Source organism: Balaenoptera physalus, assembly GCF_965194825.1.
Source record: "Balaenoptera physalus genome assembly, chromosome: 4".
Lineage (NCBI taxonomy): Eukaryota > Metazoa > Chordata > Mammalia > Artiodactyla > Balaenopteridae > Balaenoptera > Balaenoptera physalus.
This window is the reverse complement of record NC_138891.1, coordinates 144,349,658-144,371,144: the sequence shown is the minus strand read 5'-3', so window position 1 is coordinate 144,371,144 and position 21,487 is coordinate 144,349,658. Positions and strand designations below refer to the sequence as shown.

The window sequence follows — 21,487 nt, the reverse complement described above, 5'->3', positions numbered from 1 at the left end:
CCAAGATGGTTGTACCCAGTGTAAATTTGACCGACAGCGTTAGCCTTCTGGCTCCTTTCCATTCTCACCACCCCTGCTACTGTCAGCCTTCTTCACCTTAGCCAGTCTGATGGGGGTTATTTTATTGTGGGGTTTTTTTCTTTGTAAATTTATTTTAGGCTGCATTGGGTCATTGCTGTGCACGGGCTTTCTCTAGTTGTGGTGAGCAGGGGCTACTCTTCATTGCGGTGCGTGGGCTTCTCATTGCAGTGGCTTCTCTTGTTGCGGAGCGTGGGCTCTAGGCGCACAGGCTTCAGTAGTTGTGGCACGTGGGCTCAGTAGTTGTGGCTCATGGGCTCTAGAGCGCAGGCTCAGTAGTTGTGGCGCATGGGCTTAGTTGCTCCACGGCATGTGGGATCTTCCCAGACCAGGTCTCAAACCTGTGTTCCCTGCATTAGCAGGCAGATTCTTAACCACTGCGCCACCAGGGAAGCTCTATTTTATTGTGGTTTTATTTTATTTTTTTAATTAAAAAATTTTATTCCAGTTTTATTAAGATGTAGTTGACATACAACGCTGTATAAGTTTAAGGTGTACAGCATAATGATTTGACTTACCTCCCTCATGAAATGATTACAGTAAGTGTAGTGAACATCCATCATCTCGTACAGATATAAAATTAAAGAAATAGAAAAAAAAATTTTTTCCTTACGATGAGAACTCTTAGGAATTTCTCTCTTAACTTCCATATATAGCATACAGCAGTATAGATTATACTTATCATGTTGTACATTATATCCCTAGAACTTATTTATCCTATAACTGGACATTTGTACTTTTGACCACCTTCATCCAATTCCCCCTTCCTGTACTCCCTGCCTCTGGTAACCACAAATCTGATCTTTTTCTATGAGTTTGTTTGTTTTTGAAGTATAATTGAGGAGACAAAATTTCTAAGATATCTTATGTCTGAAATGTCTTTATTTTACCTCACCTATAATAGAGTTTGGCTGGGTATAGAATTCCAGGTTAGAATTACTTTTTATTTCTGAATTTTGAAAGCAACATATACCATGTTAATGGATTGGAAGAATTAATATTGTTAAAATTTCCATGCTACCCAAGGCAAGGTACAGATTCAGTGCAATCCCCATCAAAATTGCCGATGGCATTTTTCACAGAACTAGAACAAATAATTTTAAAATTTGTATGGAAACAGAAAGACCCTGAATAGCCAAAACAATCTTGAGAAAGAAGAATGGAGCTGGAGGAATCATACTCCCTGACTTCAGACTATATTACAAATCTACTGTAATCAAAACAGTATGGTACTGGCACAAAAAGAGACACATCAATGGAACAGAATAGAGAACCCAGAAGTGAAGCCACACACTTATGGTCAATTTATCTATGACAAAGGAAGCAAGAATATACAATGGGGAAAAGACAATCTCTTCAATAAGTAGTGCTGGGAAAACTGGACAGCTACATGTAAAAGAATGAAATTAGAATATTTTCTTATACCATATACAAAAATAAACTCAAAATGGGTTAAAAACCTAAATGTAAGACTGGAAACCATAAAACTCCTTGAAGAAAACATAGGCAGAACTCTCTTTGACATAAATAATAGTAATATTTTTTTGGATCTGTCTCCTAAGGCAAAGGAAACAAAAGCAAAAAAAAACCCCGAATGGTACCTAATTAAACTTAAAAGCTTTTGCTCAGCAAAGGAAACTGTTGACAAAATGAAAAGACAACCTATTGAATGGGAGATGATATTTGCAAATGATATGACTAATAAGGGATTAAATCCAAAATATATAAACAGCTCATACAACTCAATATCAAAACACAAAGAACCCAATTAAAAAATGGGCAGAAGACCTGAATAGACATTTTTCCAAAGAAGACATACAGATGGCCAATAGGCCCATGCAAAGATGCTCAGCATTGCTAATCATCAGAGAAGTACAAACCAAACCACAATGAGCTATCACCTCACACCTGTCAGAATAGCTATTATCAAAAAGACCACAAATAACAGATGTTGGTGGGGATGTGGAGAAAGGGGAATTCTTGTATGCTTGCTGGGAATATAAATTGATGCAGCCACTGTGGAAAACAGTATGGAGGTACCTCAAAGCTAAAGATATTGGGTTGGCCAGAAAGTTCGTTCAAACAAACGAATGAACTTTCTGGCCAACCCAATAGAACCAGCCCATGATCCAGCCATTCCACTCCTGAGTATATATCTGAAGAAAACAAAAACACTAATTCAAAAAGATATATGCATCCCAGTGTTCATAGCATCATTATTTACAGTAGCCAAGATATGGAAGCAACGTAAGTGTCCATCAACAGATGAATGGATAACGACGATGTGGGGGATATATATATATATATATATATATATATATATATATATATATATATATATATATATATATATATATATATATATACACACACAATGGAATGAAATTTAGCCATTTGCAAAAACACGGACGGACCTGGAGGGCATTATGCTTAGTGAAGTAAGTCGGACAGAGACAGACAAATACTGTTTTATCACTTATATGTGGAGTCTAAAAAGTACAACAAATGAATGAATATAGCAAAACAGAAACAGACTCACAGATATATAGAAAAGAATAGTGGTTGCTAGTGGGGAGAGGGGCAGGTTAGGGGCAAGATAGGTGTAGAGTTTAAAAGGTACAAACTACTATGTATAAAATAAATAAGCTACAAGGATATATTTTACATCACAGAGAATATAGCCAATATTTTATAATAACTTTAAATGGAGTATAATCTATAAAAATTTGAATCACTATGTTGTACACCTGAAACTAATATTGTAAATCAACTATACCTCAATAAAAAAAATTCTTTATATATTTTTTAAAAAGGACGAACACTGGAAAAAATGCCAATAGGAATTTTTTTCTCTAAAAGAGATTTAGTTCTTTATTTTTTATGGGTTTATAACATTATATGTTTCACGTGTACAAATTTATATTTTGACTTCTGCATACACTACAGCGTGCCCACCACCAAAAGTTTAGTTGCCATCTGTCACCATACAGTTGACCCTCTTTACCCATTTTTCTCTTCCCCACCCACTTCCCCTCTGGTAACCACTACTCTGTTCTCTGTATCTATGTGTTTGTTTTTGTTTGGTTTGGTTTGTTCATTTAAAAAATTGCACATATGAGAGAAATTGTACAGTATTTGTCTTTGTCTGACTTATTTCACTTAGCATAATACCCTAAAGTCCATCTATATTGTCTCAAATGGCAAGATTTCATCTTTTTTTATGGTTGGGTAGTATTCCATTGTGTGTGTGTGTGTATATTTATATATACACACATATATTATTTTTATATATATATATATACACACACACACACACACACACACACACACACACACACACACACACACACACACACCCCACATCTTATTTATCCATTCATCTGTCAATGGACACTTAGGTTTTCATATCTTGGCTAATGTAAATAATTCTGTGATGAACATAGGAGTTCAGATATCTTTTCAAATTTGTGTTTTCCTATTTTTTGGATAAATACCCAGGAGTGGACTAGCTGGGTCATTTGGTAGTTCTATTCTTAATTTTTTGAGGAACCTCCATACTGTTTTCCATAGTGGCTGCACCAGTTTATATTCCCACCAACAGTACATGAGAGTTACTTTTCTCTACATCCTCACCAACACTTACTTCTTGCCCTTTTGATAATAACCATTCTAACAGGCACGAGGTGGTATCTCATTTTGGTTTTGATTTGCATTTCCCTAATAATTAGTGATGTTGAACATCTTTTCATGTGCCTGTTGGCCATCTGTATGTCTTCTTTGGAAAAATGTCTGTTCGGCTCCTTTGCCTATTTTTAAATCAGGTTTTTATGTGTGTGAGTATGTGTGTTATATTCAGTTGTATGAGTTCTTTATATATGTTGGATATTAACCACTTATCAGATATATGCTTTGCAAATATCTTCTCCATTTGGTTGGTTGCCTTTTCTTTTTGTTGATGGTTTCCTTTGCTATGCATAAGTTTTCAGTTTGGTGTAGTCCCATTTGTTTATTTTTGCTTTTGTTCCTTTTGCCTGAGGAGACATATTCAGAAAGATATTGCTAAGGCCAATGTCAAAGAATGTACTGTGTTTTTTTTTTTTTCTAGGAGTTTTGTGGTTTGAGGTCTTACATTCAAATCTTTAAACCATTTTGAATTGATTGTTGTGTGTTGGGTGAGATAGTGGTCTAGTTTCATTCTTTTGCATATGGCTGTCCAATTTTCCTAACGCTACTTATTGAAGAGGCTATCCTTTCTCCATTTTATGTTTTTTGCTCCTTTGTTGTAAATTAATTTTCCATATTATGTGTGGGTTTATTTCTGGACTCTCAATTCTGTTTCATTGGTCTATCTATCCATTGATTTTCTGCCCAAACCATACTGTTGTGATTACTATAGCTTTGTAACATAATTTGAAATCAGGGAATGTGATACTTCCAGATTTTTTCTTTTTCCTCAGGATTGCTTTAGCTATTCAGGGTCTTTTGTGTTTCCATATAAGTTTTAGGATTGTTTTATTAATGTGAAAAATGTCATTGGAATTTTGATAGGAATTGCTTTAGGTCATATGGACATTTTAACAATGTATAACGTTCCAATCCATGAGCATGGGATATCTTTCCACTTCTTTGTGTCTTCTTCAGTTTCTTTCAACAGTGTCTTATAGTTTTCAGTGGACAGGTCTTTCATCTCCTTGGTTAAATTTATTTCTAGGTATTTTATTCTTTTTGTTGCAATTGCAGATGGGATTGTTTTCTTAACTTTTCTTTCTGATAGTTTGTTCTTAGTGTAAAGACACCCAACAGATCTTTTAATATTGATTTTATACCCTGGAACTTTACTATATTTGTTTATTATTTCTAACAGTTTTTTTTTTTTTGGTGGCATCTTTAGGGTTTTCTCTATATAAAATCATGTTGTCTGCAAACAGTGACAGTTTTACTTCTTCCTTTCCAAACTGGATGCCTTTTATTTTCTTTTACTTGCCTAATTGCTCTGGCTAGGACTTCCAATAGTATGTTGAATAAGAGTGGTGAGAGTGGGCATCCTTGTCTTGTTCCTGATCTTAGAGAGGGATAGCTCTTGGTTTTTCACCAATGAGTATGATGTTAGCTATGGGTTTGTCGTAAGCCTTTGTTATGTTGATTTATGTTCCTTCTCTACCCATTTTACTGAGAGTTATTATCATAAGTTTATGTTGAATCTTGTCAAGTGCTTTTTCTGCATCTACTGAGATGATCATATGATTTGTACCTTTCATTTTATTAATGTCATGTAACACATTGATTGATTTACAGATGTTACACCATTCTTGCATCCCTGGAATAAATCCCACTTGATCGTGGTGTATGATCCTTTTAATGTATTTTTTGTATTTAGTTTGTTAATATTTTATAGAGGATTTTTGCATCTTTGTTTATCAGAGGATATTGGCTTGCAGTTTTCTTTTTTGTGTTGTCCTTGCCTGGTTTTGGTATCAGGGTAATATAGGCTTCATAAAATCAGTTAGGAGACATTCCCTCCTCCTCAGTTTTTTTGGAAGTGTTTGCATCCCTTTGTCTTTTGTACCACTTTTGAGAGATTTCCTCTACTTTATTTTCCATACTGCCTATTGAAGTCTTCATCTCTACTATCATGCACTTAATTTCCAGCTGCCTTTTTTTTTTTGGAATTAAAAAAATAGATCCCATTCTTGCTTAATGGATAATACAACTTTTAAAAAAATCTCCTTGAGTAGGAGATTAATAAAGTTTAAAAAAAGTTTTCTTCTCATTGCATAGTCTTTCTTTTGCCCTCCTTTTGTTTTTGTTGAAAATGATAATTATCTTCTTCTCAGGTGTCTGGTAATACATCGTTTTTTGCTTGTGTTTAAGGGTGGGATTTATAATGCCGATTGGAAGCCCTGAGCATGTGAGTGGGGCTTGTGAACTTCACTGTAGTGTGAGCTGGCTCAGCCATTCTCAGCCATTCACTGGGAACCCACAGGTCAGTATCTTTAGATGTTTCCTCTTGGGTTGCTCAGATTGCCCAGAGAAGACTCATCCAACTCTAGAAATGGAGAAGGGGAAGAAGGAGCATCTTAGAATTTGTGGGTATGTTTTAGCTTAATCCAATGTGTTTTCCAGACAGAACCTCCATCTTCAATTGTTCCTAATGTCCCCTGCTCCAGAGATTCTTTTTTTGAACGAATCTTAGTAGTTTCTGTCTTCCAAGCAGTTTGTCCATTCCATCCAAGTTGCAAAATTTATGGGCACAAATTTGTTCATAATATTCCCTTATTATTCCTTTAATATCTGTAGGTTCTATAGTGATTTCTCCTCTTTCATTCCCCAAATTTGTAATCTGTGTCTGTCTTTTCTTCCTTCCCCCTTTCCTTGTTTAGCCTGGCTAGAGTTTTATCAATTTTATAGATTTTTTTTAAACAGGGTCACCTTTTGGGTTTACTGTTTTTTCCCCAGTTGTGTTTTATTTGTCCTCATTTGTATTGATTTCTGCTCTTTATTATTACCTTCCTTCGACATGTTTTGGGTTTGATTTTTTCTTTTTTTTTTTTTTTTTGAGATGAAAGCTAAGGTAACTAATTTGAGACCTTTGTTCTTTTCCAGTATGAGCATTCAGTGCTATAATTTCACCTGATAAGCAGTGATTTAACTGCATCTATAAATTATGATACTGTGTTTTCATTTTCATTTCATTCAAAGTATTTCCTAGTTTTCCTTATGACTTCCTTTTTGATCCATACATTATTTAGAAGTGTGTTGTTTTATTTCCAAATATTTGGAGATTTTTTCACATATTTTTCCGTTATTTATTTTGTATTTCTGTTATTTATTATGTATTTCTGTGATTTCTAACTTAATTCCTTGTGGTCACAGAATGTACTTTGAATCCTTTTGAATGTATATTTGGTCAAGTTGGTTGATAGTGTTGTTCAGGGATTCTGTATCTTCACTGATTTTCTGTCTTTTTTAAAATCAGTAATGGAAATAAAAGTATTAAAGTTTCCAACCTCTGATTGTGAATTTATTTGCACTTGGATTTCTAGCATATTGTGCTTTGTTTCTCTTGAAACTCTGTTGTTAGGTACATACCTAATTAAGACTGTCATGTCTTTTTGATGCATTGACTTCTTTATAATTATACAATTATAATTATAATTATACAATTATAATCCCTCCTTATCCATGGTAATATTTTTTGTTCTGAAGTCCACTTGTCTGATAATAATATAGGCTCTGCAGACTTCTTTTAATTAGTGTTTGCATGGCATGTTTTTTATTCTTTTATTTTTAACCTATGTCTTTATATTTATCTTGGGTGTCTTGTCGACTATGTATATTTGGGTCTTGATGTTTTGTGCATTCTCTGTCTTTTAATCAGTGTGTTTATACAGTTTTCATCTAATGTATCTAGAAATACAGAAATATTTCTAGTTGTTTCTTTTTTCCTCCTTTTTCTCCGCTGTTGGATTGAGTATTTAATGTTCTATTTTATCTGCACTGTTGGCTTATCATTTACATTTTAAAAACTCTTTTTAGTATTTTCCCTAGGGTTTATAATACAATCTTTAATTAACTGTGATTAATTAATTATATTAATTAATTAATCACAGTTAAAGATTTTCAATTGAAACATTAAAAATCTTTAAATAATATTGTACTGCTCCAGGTATACTGAAAGAACCCTAAAACAGTGCTTTCCCATCTATTAATCATATTTATTTCAGATTCCTTTTCTAATTGTTTCTAAATCTGGGTTATCTCTGAGTCTGGCTCTGCTGATTACTTTATTACTGCAGTGGGGTTTTGTTTCCCTTGCTTTGTCATTGTAATTTCTGATTGAGTGTTGGACATTGTGTGGAGGGCAGTAGAGCAGAGGTCAGCAAACTTTTCCTGTAATGAGTTAGCTATTAAATACTTTGAGCTTTGAGCGTCATGTGTGGTTTCTGTTGCATATTATTCTTCTGTTTTGTTTTCTTTTAAGATAACTCTTTAAAATGTAAGAACCAACCTTAGCTCACAGCCTGTGCAGAAACAGGTCCTGGGCTGGATTTGGCCCTTGGGCCGCAGTGCACCAACCTCTGCAGGAGAGAATGAGGTACATAGAGAGTGTTTACACCTCCTGTTCTGTGGGGCTGTCGGTGTGGGCGTTGGGCTGGTGTGGGTTTTGTCTCTGTGGTGACCTCTGTGCCGCTGGTTTCCAGTCTTCTCCTTCGTTGTGCTGTGGGTGAGGCCTGAGTTGCCAGAGTCCTTTGTCAGCCTCCACCCCCAGCTGCGGGCCTTCCCTCTGGGTCTGTGCCTCGGAGGGGTCTCCTTCCATCCTATTGCCCCTCCCGCTGCTGCCGTAGACGGCTTTCATTGGCCGCTGGGTGTTTGCTGGGCCGCTGGAGGACGCAGGGGAGTTCTCTGCGGTTTTGGTTCGGCTCCCATCCACCTGCATCTGAGTGGCGCCTTCCCCGTGATCCTGTCCTCCTCCCTGTGGCAGCCGCTCTGCCTGTGTCTTTGGCAGTTCTTGTGCCAGAGCAAGTTTCCTTCCCCTTCCCCAGATAGGAGCGCTTCAGCGGTCTGGGCCCGGGTAGGGCAGGCTTGTTTTCCGCTTCCCAGCACAGCAGTCTTCCCTGAGCCCTGGGGGCTCTCATTCAGCGGGGAGGGGCTCCGGGGCCTTGGTGCTGTGGCAGTTCCCACTGAGGGTTTGCTCAGTCTACTCTCTCAGTCCACTTACTTCTTAAAAGGTTTTTAAAGTGTAGTGCTAAGAAGGAGGTACTGATTTTGAGTCTGGTTCCAATTACAATATCTAATCAAGAATCAGTGGCATGTTAAAGGCTCCCAGTAGAGAGACATGGTGAGGAGAATTGGATCCCCGGTGGTTAAAGGTTATAACTTGTGTTGGGCTGTTGTTTCAGTCCAGCTGCTTTTTAGTGGTTGCTACAGTATATGCAGGGCTGCCAGGTTCTGTAACTCCAGAGAGCATTCACACGGAAAAACGGAATTCACTCTGAGTGTTGCAGCTGTGACTTTGCGGAACTCAGTGGCCTGAAGAGATGCCATATCTGTATGTGGTCTCTCAGGGCTTTGCTGCACGTGGAGTGAAAATGAAGTAATACCTCTTAAAACAATCTTATGACTGGGCAGAATTACAGAAAACTACATGAAAAGCCCTCGTATTTTTAGTTGAGCATTTTAAAGTTATATGATTGTAACACTGGAAGGTGGAATGTTACTAGAGGGTGACATTGTCATGCTCCTCGTATGAGCTAAGCTTTTGCATCAAGAAGTGGCACTGGAGGAAGGGCAAGATGGCGGAAGAGTAAGACGTGGAGATCACCTTCCTTCCCACAGACACAGTAGAAATACATCTACACGTGGAACTGCTCCTACAGAACACCCACTGAACGCTGGCAGAAGACGTCAGACCTCCCAAAAGGCAAGAAAATCCCCACATACCTGGGTAGGGCAAAAGAAAAAAGAAATAACAGAGACAAAAGAATAGGGACGGGACCTGCACCAGTGGGAGGGAGCCGTGAAGGAGGAAAGGTGTCCACACACTAGGAGCCCCTTCGCGGGCAGAGACTGTGGGTGGCAGAGGGGGGAAGCTCCAGAGCCACGGAGGAGAGCGCAGCCACAGGGGTGCGGAGGGCAAAGCGGAGAGACTCCCGCACGGAGGATCGGTGCCGAGCAGCACTCACCAGCCCGAGAGGCTTGTCTGCTCCCCCGCCGGGGCGGGCGGGGCTGGGAGCTGAGGCTCGGGCTGCGGTCAGATCGCAGGGAGAGGACTGAGGCTGGCGGCGTGAACACAGCCTGAAGGGGCTAGTGCGCCACGGCTAGCCGGGAGAGAGTCCGGGAAAAGGTCTGCAGCTGCCGAAGAGGCAAGAGACTTTTTCTTGCCTCTTTGTTTCGTGGCCCGCAAGGAGAGGGGATTCAGAGCGCCGCCTAAACGAACTCCAGAGAAGGGCGCAAGCCGCGGCTAGCAGCGCGGACGGCAGAGACGGGCGTGAGACGCTGGGGCTGCTGCTGCCGCCACCAAGGAGCCTGTGTGTGAGCACAGGTCACTCTCCACACCGCGCCTCCCGGGAGCCTGTGCAGCCCGCCACGGCCAGGCTCCCGTGATCCGGGGACAACTTCCCCGGGAGAACGCACAGTGCGCCTCAGGCTGCTGCAACGTCACGCCGGCCTCTGCCGCTGCAGGCTCGCCCCGCCTCCTCCGTACCCCTCCCTCCCCCCAGCCTGAGTGAGCCAGAGCCCCCGAAGCAGCTGCTCCTTTAACCCCGTTCTGTCTGGGCGGGGAACAGACGCCCTCAGGCGACCTACACGCAGAGGAGGGTCCAAATCCAAAGCTGAACCCCGGGAGCTGTATGAACAAAGAAGAGAAAGGGAAATCTCTCCCAGCAGCCTCAGAAGCAGCGGATTAAAGCTCCACAAACAACTTGATGTGCCTGCATCTGTTGAATACCTGAATAGACAATGAATCACCCCAAATTCAAGAGGTGGACTTTGGGAGCAGGATATATTAACTTTTCCCCTTTTCCTTTTTTTGTGACTGTATATGTGTATGCTTCTGGGTGAGATTTTGCCTGTATAGCTTTGCTTTCACCATTAGTCCTAGGGTTAGGTCCGTCCGTGTTTTTTTGTTTGTTTGTTTGTTTTGTTTTGTTTTTACTTTAAAAAATTTTTTTTCCTGATAAATGTTTTCTTAATAATTTTTTCCTTATTTTCTATTTTTAGAAATTAAAAAAAATTTTTAATAAGTTTTTTCATATTTTTTATTTTAAAAAATTAAAAAAAATTTTTTTTCTTAATAAATTTTTTTCTTAATAATTTTTAAATTATTTTTTACTATAAAAATTAATCTATTTTTAAAAATTAAAAAAGAATTTTTTTCTGAATACATTTATTCTTAATAATTTTTTTTCTTATTTTTTATTATAATAGCTTTATTTTATTTTATTTTATCCTCTTTCTTTCTTTCTATTTTTTTCTCCCCTTTATTTTGAGCCGTGTGGATGAAAGGCTCTTGGTGCTCCAGCCAGGCATCAGGGCTGTGTCTCTGAGGTGGGAGAGCCAACTTCAGGACACTGGTCCACAAGAGACCTCCCAGCTCCACGTAAGACCAAATGGCGAAAATCTCTCAGAGATCTCCATCTCAACATCAAGACCCAGCTTCACTCAACGACCAGCAAGCTACAGTGCTGGACACCCTATGCCAAACAACTAGCAAGACAGGAGCACAGCCCCATCCATTAGCAGAGAGGCTGCCTAAAATCATAATAAGGCCACAGACACCCCAAAACACACCACCAGACGTGGACGTGCCCACCAGAAAGACAAGATCCAACCTCATCCACCAGAACACAGGCACTAGTCCCCTCCACCAGGAAGCCTACACAACCCACTGAACCAACCTTAGCCACTGGGGGCACATACCAAAAACAACGGGAACTACGAACCTGCAGCCTGTGAAAAGGAGACCCCAAACACAGGAAGATAAGCAAAATGAGAAGACAAAAAACCACACAGCAGGTGAAGGAGCAGGGTCAAAACACACCAGACCTAACAAATGAAGAGGAAATAGGCAGTCTACCTTAAAAAGAATTCAGAATAATGATAGTAAAGATGATCCAAAATCTTGGAAATAGAATAGACAAAATGCAAGAAACATTTAACAAGGATGTAGAAGAACTAAAGAGGAACCAAGCAACGATGAAAAACACAATAAATGAAATTAAAAATACTGTAGACGGGATCAATAGCAGAATAACTGAGGCAGAAGAACGGATAAGTGACCTGGAAGATAAAATAGTGGAAATAACTACTGCAGAGCAGGATAAAGAAAAAAGAATGAAAAGAACTGAGGACAGTCTCAGAGACCTCTGGGACAACATTAAACGCACCAACATTCGAATTATAGGGGTCCCAGAAGAAGAAGAGAAAAAGAAAGGGACTGAGAAAATATTTGAAGAGATTATAGTTGAAAACTTCCCTAATATGGGAAAGGAAATAGTTAATCAAGTCCTGGAAGCACAGAGAGTCCCATACAGGATAAATCCAAGGAGAAACACGCCAAGACACATATTAATCAAACTATCAAAAATTAAACATAAAGAAAACATATTAAAAGCAGCAAGGGAAAAACAACAAATAACACACAAGGGAATCCCCATAAGGTTAACAGCTGATCTTTCAGCAGAAACTCTGCAAACCAGAAGGGAGGGGCAGGATATACTTAAAGTCATGAAGGAGAAAAACCTACAACCAAGGTTACTCTACCCAGCAAGGATCTCATTCAGATTTGATGGAGAAATTAAAACCTTTACAGACAAGCAAAAGCTGAGAGAGTTCAGCACCACCAAACCAGCTTTACAACAAATGCTAAAGGAACTTCTCTAGGCAAGAAACACAAGAGAAGGAAAACACCTACAATAACAAACACAAAATATTTAAGAAAATGGGAATAGGAACATACGTATCGATAATTACCTTAAATGTAAATGGATTAAATGCTCCCACCAAAAGACACAGACTGGCTGAATGGATACAAAAGCAAGACCCATATATATGCTGTCTACAAGAGACCCACTTCAGACCTAGAGACACATACAGACTGAAAGTGAGGGGATGGAAAAAGATATTCCATGCAAATGGAAATCAAAAGAAAGCTGGAGTAGCAATTCTCATATCAGACAAAATAGACTTTAAAATAAAGACTATTACAAGAGACAAAGAAGGACACTATATAATGCTCAAGGGATTGATCCAAGAGGAAGGTATAACAATTGTAAATATTTATGCACCCAACATAGGAGCACCTCAATACATAAGGCAAATACTAACAGCCATAAAAGGGGAAATCGACAGTAACACAATCATAGTAGGGGACTTTAACACCCCACTTTCACCAATGGACAGATCATGCAAAATGAAAATAAATAAGGAAACACAAGCTTTAAATGATACATTAAACAAGATGGACTTAATTGATATTTATAGGACATTCCACCCAAAAACAACAGAGTACACATTTTTCTCAAGTGCTCATGGAACATTCTCCAGGATAGATCATATCTTGGGTCACAAATCAAGCCTTGGTAAATTTAAGAAAATTGAAATCGTATCAAGTATCTTTTCCGACCACAACGCTATGAGACTAGATATCAATTACAGGAAAAGATCTGTAAAAAATACAAACACATGGAGGCTACACAATACACTACTTAATAACGAAGTGATCACTGAAGAAATCAAAGGGGAAATCAAAAAATACCTAGAAACAAATGACAATGGAGACACGACAACCCAAAACCTATGGGACGCAGCAAAAGCAGCGCTAAGAGGGAAGTTTATAGCAATACAAGCCTACATCAAGAAACAGGAAACATCTCGAATAAACAACTTAACCTTGCACCTAAAGCAATTAGAGAAAGAAGAGCAAAAAACCCCCAAAGCTAGCAGAAGGAAAGAAATCATAAAGATCAGATCAGAAATAAATGAAAAAGAAATGAAGGAAACAATAGCAAAAATCAATGAAACTAAAAGCTGGTTCTTCGAGAAGATAAAAAAAATTGATAAACCATTAGCCAAACTCATCAAGAGAAAAAGGGAGAAGACTCAAATCAATAGAATTAGAAATGAAAAAGGAGAAGTAACCACTGACACTGCAGAAATACAAACGATCATGAGAGATTACTACAAGCAACTATATGCCAATAAAATGGACAACCTGGAAAAAATGGACAGATTCTTAGAAATGCACAACCTACCGAGACTGAACCAGGAAGAAATAGAAAATATGAACAGACCAATCACAAGCACTGAAATTGAAACTGTGATTAAAAATCTTCCAACAAACAAAAGCCCAGGACCAGATGGCTTCACAGGCGAATTCTATCAAACATTTAGAGACGAGCTAACACCTATCCTTCTCAAACTCTTCCAAAATATTGCAGAGGAAGGAACACTCCCCAACTCATTCTACGAGGCCACCATCACCCTGATACCAAAACCAGACAAAGATGTCACAAAGAAAGAAAACTACAGGCCAATATCACTGATGAACATAGATGCAAAAATCCTCAACAAAATACTAGCAAACAGAATCCAACAGCACATTAAAAGGATTATACACCATGATCAAGTGGGGTTTATTCCAGGAATGCAAGGATTCTTCAATATACGCAAATCAATCAACGTGATACATCATATTAACAAATTGAAGGAGAAAAACCATATGATCATCTCAATAGATCCAGAGAAAGCTTTCGACAAAATTCAACACCCATTTATGATAAAAGCCCTGCAGAAAGTAGGCATAGAGGGAACTAACCTCAACATAATAAAGGCCATATATGACAAACCCACAGCCAACATCATTCTCAATGGTAAAAAACTGAAACCATTTCCACTAAGATCAGGAAAAAGACAAGGTTGCCCACTCTCACCACTGTTATTCAACATAGTTTTGGAAGTGTTAGCCACAGCAATCAGAGAAGAAAAAGAAATAAAAGGAATCCAAATCGGAAAAGAAGAAGTAAAGCTGTCACTGTTTGCAGATGACATGATACTATACATAGAGAATCCTAAAACTGCCACCAGAAAATTACTAGAGCTAATCAATGAATTTGGTAAAGTAGCAGGATACAAAATTAATGCACGGAAATCTCTTGCATTCCTATATACTAATGATGAAAAATCTGAAAGTGAAATTAAGAAAACACTCCCGTTTACCATTGCAACAAAAAGAATAAAATATCTAGGAATAAACCTACCTAAGGAGACAAAAGACCTGTATGCAGAAAATTATAGGACACTGATGAAAGAAATTAAAGATGATACAAATAGATGGAGAGATATACCATGTTCTTGGATTGGAAGAATCAACATTGTGAAAATGACTCTACTACCCAAAGCAATCTACAGATTCAATGCAATCCCTATCAAACTACCACAGGCATTTTTCACAGAACTAGAACAAAAAATTTCACAATTTGTATGGAGACACAAAAGACCCCGAATAGCCAAAGCAATCTTGAGAACGAAAAATGGAGCTAGAGGAATCAGGCTCCCTGACTTCAGACTATATTACAAAGCTACAGTAATCAAGACACTTTGGTACTGGCACAAAAACAGAAATATAGATCAATGGAACAGGATAGAAAGCCCAGAGATAAACCCACGCACATATGGTCACTTTATCTTTGATAAAGGAGGCAAGCATATACAGTGGAGAAAAGACAGCCTCTTCAATAAGTGGTGCTGGGAAAATTGGACAGGTACATGTAAAAGTATGAAATTAGAACACTCCCTGACACCATACACAAAATAAACTCAAAATGGATTAAAGACCTAAGTGTAAAGCCAGACACTATCAAACTCTTAGAGGAAAACATAGGCAGAACACTCTATGACATAAATCACAGCAAGATCCTTTTTGACCCAGCTCCTAGAGAAATGGAAATAAAAACACAAATAAACAAGTGGGACCTAATGAAACTTAAAAGCTTTTGCACAGCAAAGGAAACCATAAACAAGACCAAAAGACAACCCTCAGAATGGGAGAAAATATTTGCAAATGAAGCAACTGACAAAGGATTAATCTCCAAGATTTACAAGCAGCTCATGCAGCTCAATAACAAAAAAACAAACAACCCAATCCAAAAATGGGCAGAAGACCTAAATAGACATTTCTCCAAAGAAGATATACAGATGGCCAACAGACACATGAAAGAATGCTCAACATCATTAATCATTAGAGAAATGCAAATCAAAACTACAATGCGGTATCATCTCACACCGGTCAGAATGGCCATCATCAAAAAATCTACAAACAATAAATGCTGGAGACGGTGTGGAGAAAAGGGAACACTCTTGCACTGTTGGTGGGAATGTAAACTGATACAGCCACTATGGAGAACAGTATGGAGGTTCCCTAAAAAACTAAAAATAGAACTACCATACGACCCAGCAATCCCACTACTGGGCATATACCCTGAGAAAACCATAATTCAAAAAGAGTCATGTACCAAAATGTTCATTGCAGCTCTATTTACAATAGCCAGGACATGGAAGCAACCTAAGTGTCCATCATCGGATGAATGGATAAAGAAGATGTGGCACATATATACAATGGAATATTACTCAGCCATAAAAAGAAATGAAATGGAGGTATTTGTAATGAGGTGGATGGAGTTAGAGTCTGTCATACAGAGTGAAGTAAGTCAGAAAGAGAAAAACAAATACAGTATGCTAACACATATATATGGAATCTAAGGGGAAAAAAATGTCATGAAGAACCTAGTGGCAAGATGGGAATAAAGACACAGACATACTAAAGAATGGACTTGAGGATATGGGGAGGGGGAGGGGTGAGATGTGACAGGGTGAGAGAGTGTCATGGACATATATACACTACCAAACGTAAAACAGATAGCTAGTGGGAAGCAGCCGCATAGCACAGGGAGATCAGCTCGGTGCTTTGTGACCGCCTGGGGGGGTGGGATGGGGAGGGTGGGAGGGAGGGAGATGCGGGAGGGAGGAGATATGGGAACGTGTGTATATGTGTAGCTGATTCACTTTGTTATAAAGCAGAAACTAACACACCACTGTGAAGCAATTACACTTCAATAAAGATGTTTAAAAAAAAAAAAAAAAAAGAAGTGGCACTGTTTGGGTTCAGCTCATAGTTTACTAAACTGTCACATTCATCGTTCAGAGAGGCCAAGAACCCCTGAGGGGTGGATTCTGCCCCAAGGTCCCTGTAGAAGGTTTTATTCTAACCAGAAGTGTTACCTCTTCCCCCCTAGATCCAGACACAGAGGTGTGTCTTCACGTGCTGCGCCTTGTCCAGTCTGTGGTTCTGGAGCCAGAAGTCTTCTCCAGGTTGGCCTCGGAGGTCCGGAGTTCCCTGCCCCTGCAGCGCATGCTGGCCATGGCCAAGAGCCGCAACCCTCACCTGCGGGCCGTGGCCCAGGCGCTCCTGGAGGACCTGCGCACCCTGGCGCGAGATGCGTAGGGGTGCTTAGCGCCGGCATCTTCTCCCTGGGCCCCCGCTTTGTCTTCTAAAGCCACCAGCCGCGTGCCGCGTGATGCAGAGGGCCGATGTGATGCCTAGAGATGCTGTGTGCTGAGGTGCATCTATCTGACTTGCTCCTGGAAGTGAATGTGCCTGTGGGTGGTTGGTCAATCTTGCCAGAGGTGAGCCTGAGAGAAGGTCCATTCTTCCGTGAAGACCCATGTCAGCTGCATTCCCAGGAGGGCCTTCGCAGAGCGGCTCCTGCTGCCCAGGAGACCCTGAGACCTGTCGGCTCCCCCTAAAAGCGGAAGGGTGAATAACCGCCTACCCCGTTGGTCAGCGTTTTCCTGAGATACCTTTCTTGAAAAACAGTTCATTCACTCTCTAATAATTGTAATTAATCCCCCCCCAACCCAGTTCAAGTTTACCTTTAAATCTTTCGGTGAACCTGCTATTTCAGATGATATTGGACATTTTAGTTCTGTATTTTTGTGCCTCTTTTATTTTTGAGTAAAGAAAGTCATAAGAATCATTGGTGTGCTACAACTATTGTTTTCTGAAATATTATAAACTTGATGTTAGGAAGGTATATATTACAATGCATACACGTGGTTGGTGGAAAAACCTCTCCTTATATTGTTCTGGGTCCTTTGGCTATAAGCTCAGGAGTCCAGTTTTTCATATAACAGTATCATGACAAGGGCCTCATAGATCAGAGCACATGCAGCTGCTTGGAGTTCTTTAAACAATGTGCACGGGTATGTGTACCAGGTCCCCTCACCATGTGTCCTTCTCAACTGCAGAGGACAGAGGAGGATGTGCTCCATTTCTCACAGGTGTCACGACGTGTGAGTGCGGTTCCCTCTCTGGCACTCCTTAGAGTCACAGCAGCGCGTGCTGTGTCCCTCAGGATGACGCTGCAGGCCCGTGGTCTCTGGGCATCCTGTAGGAGCAAAAACACTTGCAGGCGTCCCATACACATTTGTGTGCTGTTTCTGCTGTGCGTGGCAGTTTGGAATAACTTCATGTTTCTTTTATAGGCAATGTGCAGTTTATGGCTGAGGCTGAGTGAAGGAGCTTACAGGAAGGCACAGTTGCTTGAATTTCACGAGCCGACATATTGTGGAACCTGGCTCATCAGAACCAGAGAAATGTTGTAAAAGGCAGTTTAAAATTCACAGAGGCAGAAATTGGTCCATCTGTGCTGTGTGGCTCTGTAGGTCCTGTTGATTGGTAAATAAAATTGAGGATGTTGTGTTTTTGTTCTTTTCTAGCATAGTATCATTTTCGTTTTGGTTATTTGTTTGATAAGGTAACAGGAGATAAATTAGTATAATTAGTTGTGCTGCCTCTAGAAATGCAGGGTCTTTTTCCTGCCAAAGATGGGATCAGTGGCATATAGAGAAAAATGAAACCAGGCCAAACCCATGAATGTTGCATAGTTTAGGTAATTAGTAGATGGATGTGATTAAGAAGGATACTTTTTTTTCCCTCTTAATTTTAAAGTGCTAAGGATAGCAAGAGTTCTTATGAAAACTCCTTAAGCAAGAAACATATGTCATATATATGGAATCTAAAAAAAATGGTTCTGAAGGAGCTAGGGGCAGGACGGGAATAAAGATGCAGATGTAGAAAATGGACTTGAGGACATGGGGAAGGGGAAGGGGAAGCTGGGACAAAGTGAGAGAGTAGCATTGACATATAAACACTACCAAATGTAAAGTAGATAGCTAGTGGGAAGCAGCCGCATAGCACAGGGAGATCAGCTCGGTGCTTTGTGATCACCTAGAGGGGTGGGATAAGGACGGTGGGAGGGAGACGCAAGATGGAGGAGAAATGGTGATAGATGTATATGTATAGTGATTCACTTTGTTATACAGCAGAAACTAACACACCATTGTAAAGCAATTATACTCTGATAAAGATGTGAAAACAAAGAAACATATGTCAAATACATGTTTTGAATGTATATCACAGGAAAAGTACTTAAGGCCAGTTTTAAGGAGTGACTAGCCTTTCTAATATTTTTGCTCTTCTTATGAAGGTCAGGGGGAAAATGGGTTCTTCACTTTTTTTGCATCTAAAGCTCTAAAGAAAACTCAGTTTAAAAAGTATGCATAAAAGCATGTACGTGGCAGTATCTGAGGTCTCTTGTGAATTTTAAAATCAGAAACAAAAATCGGACTTCCCTGGTGGCGCAGTGGTTAGGAATCCGCCTGCCAGTGCAGGGGACATGGGTTTGAGCCCTGCTCCGGGAAGATCCCACATGCCGCGGAGCAGCTGGGCCCGTTCGCCACAACTACTGAGCCTGCAGTCTAGAGCCCATGCTCTGCAACGAGACCAGCCACCGCAATGGGAGGCCTGCGCACCACAACAAGGAGTGGCCCTGCTCGCCGCAACTAAAGGAGGCCCGCGCGCAGCAACAAACACCCAGTGCAGCCAAAAATAAATAAATTTATTTTTTTAAAAACCCCAAATCAATAAAATGGTCCATATATTTTTTTAATAGATCTTTATTGGAGTATAATTGCTTCACAATACCATGTTAGTTTCTGTTGCACAACAAAGCGAATCAGCCATATGCACACACGTGTCCCCATGTCCCCTCCCTCTTGAGCCTCCCTCCCATCCTCCCTATCCCACCCCTCTAGGTCATTGCAAAGCACCGAGCCCATCTCCCTGTGCTATGCGGCTGCTTCCCACCAGCCAACTATTTACATTCGGTAGTGTATATATGTCGATGCTACTCTCACTTCACCCCAGCTTCGCCCTCCCACCTGACCCAGCAATCCCACTGCTGGGCATATACCCTGAGAAAACCGTAATTCAAAAAGGTACATATGTCTTTAAATTTAAATTTTAAAGAATTCCTTTTCTATTTATTAAGTTAAGGAACTTTTTCTCCTTGGTACTGTCAGTTTGTATGTAAAGGCATGAAACCTTCCAGGTCAACAGCCAGACTTCACCCCCCACCTCCTCTCACCCCACAACTGGTGATCAGGGCAGTTTCTTGCTGTTCAGTTTCTCGTTACCAATCTAGTCTGTCTTCTGTGACATCTGAGAGGAGCCTGTCCTGCTAGGATGCAGGTCGTTGTGTCTGCTCATGGCATGAACTGGGATAAGCCTAATGTTACAAGGACTTCATCTCGTCCCAGATACTTACATAGCCCCATGTTTATCACTTATTCCAGAGAATTTTAAAATTAATTAGAGTAGCAAGCGTAGCATCACAAGTCTGGGACTTGAAGAAAAGCAGCCGAGGCCTGAAGTCAGACGATGGGCAAGGAGGAATTTTAATAAAAGTTGTAAATGTGCCTGTTACACTGATTCTGTAGCTATATTGCCATGACATCAATATGAATGGAAAAGATTGGTCAGTACTTTTGTAGGCTTACTGATTTTCTGAGAAGCCCTGAAGTTGAAGTTCGCTCTGTTTTCTTCCATGATGTAGATGCTTAGACAGCTTCAGAAGGACCTCTGACCAGTGTAGGATCTCTGGTATAGACCCTGATACAGTGTAGGACACAGGATAGGATACAGCATTCTGTGGGGAGAGTGTGGCCTCAGAAGGTGGAGCCAATGAACCCATTAGAAAGTCTTTGGATACTTTTCAAGTCCAGGCTCAGGTGGGCAGGGCAGGGGTCCATCGTTAAGGCCCACGGCTGTCTCTCTGCTCTGGGAATGTGCACATTGAAATTTGTCTCCAGCTGTAGAATGAATGTGCTAGTGCATGTCACACAATGAAGACTGTTTCTGCCTTTTGTTGTTGTTGTTATTTGTAATCCTTCAGGTTTTTTGAATTGTGGTAAAATTTATCACAGAAATGTAGACGGTGAACATAAAATTTACCATTTAAACCATTTTGAAGTGTAGAATTCAGTGGTATTAAATGTATTCACAGTGTTGTGTAACCATCACCACTGTCTGTTGCCAGAACTTTTTATCGTACCAAATAGAAACTCTGTACATTAAACAGTAACTCCTTCTTTTCTTTTCTTTTTTTAAAAAAAATATGTATTTATTTTATTTATTTGGTTGCGCCGGGTCTTAGTTGAAGCAGGTGGGCTCCTTAGTTGTGGCTCATGGGCTCCTTAGTTGTGACTCATGTGTCACAGTGGTTAAGACTCTGCACTTCCAATGCAGGGCGCCTGGGTTCGATCCCTGGTCAGGGAACTAGATCCCACATGCATACTGCAACTAAGAGTTCGCACGCCACAACTAAGAGTTCGCATGCCGCAACTGAGGAGCCAGGTGAGCTGCAACTAAGGAGACAGGAGAGCTGCAACTAAGGAGCCAGGCGAGCTGCAACTAAATAACTCCTTATTTTATAACTGCCCTCCTCCCAGCCCTGGTATCCTCTGTTCTATCTCTATGAATTTGACTTCTCAAGTACCTCATGTAAGTGAAATC

General features: G+C 40.0%; 1 protein-coding gene across 8 annotated transcripts in view; it reads left to right on the top strand.

Moving 5' to 3' along the window:
* The window catches only part of HSF2BP (heat shock transcription factor 2 binding protein), a 93,832-nt gene extending 72,838 nt beyond the window's left edge, over window positions 1-20,994 (top strand). For 6 of the 8 annotated variants that reach the window (XM_082459826.1, XM_082459821.1, XM_082459825.1 and 3 more), the window contains one exon: window positions 16,869-17,609. In XM_082459826.1, the coding sequence (XP_082315952.1) occupies window positions 16,869-17,077 (209 nt within the window). In that variant the 3' untranslated portion in view covers window positions 17,078-17,609. Of the gene's footprint in view, window positions 1-9,414; window positions 9,500-16,868; window positions 17,610-18,117 lie in introns of those variants that run through there. The other 2 variants (XM_082459827.1, XM_082459828.1) reach the window with 2 other exon arrangements.
* Window positions 20,995-21,487: the final 493 nt, after the last annotated feature.